Source organism: Aulonocara sp. 'chitande type north' Nkhata Bay, linkage group LG11 (genome assembly GCF_057382095.1).
Source record: "Aulonocara sp. 'chitande type north' Nkhata Bay isolate Kocher_YH1m ecotype deep benthic linkage group LG11, A_spYH_male_GT1.1, whole genome shotgun sequence".
NCBI lineage: Eukaryota > Metazoa > Chordata > Actinopteri > Cichliformes > Cichlidae > Aulonocara > Aulonocara sp. 'chitande type north' Nkhata Bay.
The window spans coordinates 29,296,005-29,299,842 of record NC_141354.1 but is presented as its reverse complement, the minus strand read 5'-3'; the positions used below and the strand labels follow the sequence as shown (position 1 = coordinate 29,299,842).

General features: G+C 39.4%; 1 protein-coding gene across 1 annotated transcript; it reads right to left on the bottom strand.

Moving 5' to 3' along the window:
- Positions 1-341: 341 nt before the first annotated feature.
- Positions 342-3,557, bottom strand: ino80c (INO80 complex subunit C). Its single transcript, XM_086309991.1, has 5 exons — positions 3,256-3,557; positions 1,922-2,041; positions 1,706-1,817; positions 1,190-1,257; positions 342-1,084 (listed from the first exon to the last, which is right to left on the bottom strand). Exons 1-5 carry the CDS (start codon positions 3,433-3,435, stop codon positions 953-955), a joined length of 612 nt encoding a protein of 203 aa, XP_086166117.1. The 5' UTR covers positions 3,436-3,557; the 3' UTR covers positions 342-952.
- Positions 3,558-3,838: the final 281 nt, after the last annotated feature.

Here is a 3,838-nt window from a genome sequence, read left to right as displayed (position 1 = left end):
TCTCATGAGAAACACAACAGAATTTATTCTTTAATTTTTCATAAAGCACCATGAAATATCTTATGAAAATGATTGTGGCTGCCTGCCAAGTGCGATTTCTAACTCAGGTAGAGGGGTAAATTGTACGTAAAATGCTGCTTGTGGAACCAACGCTATATTTTTGTAAATGATGCGTGAAATTAAGTCCATCTGATGATTTGCTGCTTATAAAAATATTGATTACACCTTTTTGGCTTCATCTCTCTTTGACTGTGTGACTATCCAAGATGTAAATGAAGATGTAAATTTACACAAATTTCATTTACGAGAGCGCGGGTGGAAAAGAGACTCAAACTTTAGTACCACATTCAAGCTAGTTTTAATAGGCACATTATGAAAAGTAACTGGGTCAATGAAAAAGATGGGGGGAAAAAAACAGGTTAAACATTGCTCTTCTACTCTTCATTTCCACCAATGAAAGCACAGATCATTATAACAAAGTGGAACACAGAAACTTGCGTGTAAACAGTTACTACAGCAGGGAGGAAGGAGGAAGAAGGGAGACGTAATGGGAACATAACATTTACATTTGAGGAGATTTTTTTTTAACGAATAAGCAGAAGCACATCCTGTTGCTGACTTCTGAATGAACTTTTCCCACTGGCATATTTACAATGTAACATCCAGCTACTGACAGAAACATGCCTCATAAAAAGAATAAGCAATTGCCCAACACAATCTTTCTAGATGAAAGGAAAATCAATTTTGTTTAATTGATTTTGTCACATAGTAACAATTAAGATGTAGCTCACCCTGCTACTAACAACGGTGCAAACGGTTAGCTACAGTCAGCTTTTGATCTCCAGCAACTGTCTAGACTACCTGCTCTCCTCGCTGGCCTGACAGCTTCCTACGCTGACATGAGGTGAGTTCAGGTTTGAACCTGTTTTAGCTTTGAAGCCTTGCTCGACTGTCAGGGCACAATGCACGTTGCCTTTCGAAGAGCGAGATAGCCTGTAACAACATCAGTGGGCAGGAGACGGATGTAGGAGAACTCCTCAGAAGATGTGAAGCGCAGCTTTGTCTGTGGGTCTGTGTAGTTTGCCTGAGGAAAGACAAGAGAGATTACTCAGTGTGTTCTTTGTACAAGACTTGGCTAAAGTAATACTGTCCAACTTAAAACATTTTTTTTAGCAGAACGGTTACTCACAGGGAGTCCAGAGATGTCTGAGTATTTCTTGGCTGGTTTTAGGGATGGCGGAGCATCAATGTTGTAGTCTACAAACACAAAAGGGTCATAAGATGAACTACAAATTTGAAATGTACTGTTATCTGCACTATTTTCACAGAGAAGTGGCTTTTAAAGTCTCATCAGTCTCATTACTAATGCAGCAATTCTCAAACTACTGCATTAAAGATGAGAGTCGCTGCAGGTGGGATGCAGATGACTAGAGCAAAATACAGAGCAAATCTTTGTTGGACAAAACAAATCCTTTTTTTTTGGGGGGGGGGGGGGGGGGGGGGGTAAGTGGTAATTTGTGCTTTTGCTTTAAAATGGCAAATCATTCTCTTTTTATTTAAAATGTCAGCTTTGTTAGTCACATTTTAAATACAAAAAAATGTGTTTTGGTATTAATTCACCACCATTTAATAAAATGGAAATGGAGCTGGAATTGTTTATAGCTGACAAATGCAAAAATGACTCCAGTTAAAAGAAGAAACTCACAGTTGGGATCATTGAGCTTCCAGGGTAAGGTACGCTCCAATGCCAGAATCTGTTTGAGGTTCTTCCAGGTCCGGTTCTTTTTGCCTGCTGCTGCTCCGCCAATTCCCGAATGCTGCCAAGATTAGAAAAGCGGAGGGAAAAAAGAAGGAGAATAAAAATTTAAGGAGAAACAAAGGAACAGGATGAACTCAGATTCATGCAGACATATGCACCCACCATGAATGTGTGGTCTTTAAATGGTGGAGGCTTTACAGTGGACTCTGTGATGGTGCTGGTTGGACCGCTGTCCGCCGATCCCACGGCCTTCACCTCAGCCACCGTCTCTACTGTTGTCATCTGATAAGACACAACAGTTAGATATACAGCAAACATGTTTGACTTAATTCACATGTTCAACATGTTATGCATAAATGGCAAAAGTTGGCTATACCCAGCTTAGACTGAAACCTCAGGTGCTTACAACAAGAAAAATAGTTTACAATCATACCTGAGCAGGAGTAACAATGCAAAAGAGAATTTGTTTTTTAAAAAAGAAAATACAAAATACAAACATAATCTATGACAAAAAAAAATTATATCAGGAATGTCTCAAAATCATTTTTACACAACTAAAACAAATGAATAAATCCAAAAGTCTAAAAAACTTTAATTCACTGAGAGTTGTTAAACATCAAATTTACTAGAAATGCACTAGTTGATTGGCCAGGGCCCAGGACTGGATGATTTCCAGTGGTTAAGGCCCTTTTCGATGACTGATCAGCCTCCCACATGACCAGTTGTGAGCCATGGGTGCACACACAGACACACAATGACATGTCGTTAGCGTGGAAGCTCCTCACTGTGATCGAGGACATGAAGATCACCAAAGTTAACCACAGGGGGACTAGTATGAAAATCCTCATAACAACAAACCTAATAACAGGTGTCAAAGCTCAGAGCCTTGGTATGTGCAAAAGACCAAATCAAGTATGAGCAAAATATAAAAAAATGAGAGAGGAAAGAGAAAACGGATGATGTCCTATTGCCTGGTAAACATGCTGGAAAATAAGAAAAGTACATAACACTGGTTTTGTCACATAAATCTGTTGCAGCCGCTTTCTTTGGTAAACTAAAATCTGTCAGGTAAAGCTTGGTCTGCATCAGCTCATTTTCCTGTTAATCATCTGTACCCGTTTCCAGCAGCAAAGCACTTTATTTTTCGTTGTGTGAGTGAGAGAAGATCCTGTAGCTTGCTGCCGTTTGGGGCAACTATAAACTTTAATCACTTCTCTTATTGTGAAAATAATATTTAGAAGAAAAGAAGACTTTAGTTTACATGTGCAGTCAATTATAGTTCTGAGAAGGAAAATCGGAGGTCACAATTTAAAAATTGGCAATCCGAGTCGGTGCATTTCTGCCTTTGAAGTTTGATCGTGCTGATTGTTGGTTTGTTTGTTTTTTTATGGACATATTTTTTATTATTACCTAACTCTTGGTGCGAGTTTTTGATAATGACAAAAAGACGTTGCAACACACCTGAGGTGTTTTACTGTGCCTCGGTTAGCTTTTACCTGTGCCTGGGTTGTTGCTGTAGTAACCACTGGCTGCCCTTTCTTCTTCTTGCTGCTGTTCCCGGTGATCTGCTGAGTGGCTGAAACAGCGGGACTGCCGGGACGTTTCTTCCCACGGAAAGCGGCGGTGCTGGCGGCTGGCGGGGGAGTCTTGACGGTTATAGGGATCTGAGTTGCCATAGGTGGTGATTCTGGAGCAAAGTACCTATAATATATAATTATAAACGTTGTTTTCTCCCTCGGCACTTAGCATGAGCCAACCACTATCCTGATCGTAAACAGCGTTTCACCCGGATGTGGAATCAATTCATTTCCGCCTACGTAAGCCGCTAAATAGTTGACATTAATATTTATTGATGATTATAAACTATACTGTGTTAACCACTAATTGTAAAAACATAACATATATATGTTATTAAAATTATATAAATAATATACAAATAAATATATATATTTATGTTACCTCCACCCTCCACATCTTCTTGAGCTCTTCTGTGAGCCCTTAGTACTTTTCCATCTCCTGGTGTTCCTTCTTCCTAAGGTTCCTCACGTCAAGTCAACTCAAAATTTATTTCTATATCAC

Coding starts and splice junctions, on each gene's coding strand:
- ino80c (XM_086309991.1), bottom strand. CDS start 3,435: ATGGCAACTCAGATCCCTATAACCGTCAAGACTCCCCCGCCAGCCGCC. Junction 2,042..3,255: donor CAGCAACAACCCAGGCACAG/GTAAAAGCTAAC, acceptor GTGTCTTATCAG/ATGACAACAGTAGAGACGGT. Junction 1,258..1,705: donor GAAGCTCAATGATCCCAACT/GTGAGTTTCTTC, acceptor TTGTGTTTGTAG/ACTACAACATTGATGCTCCG.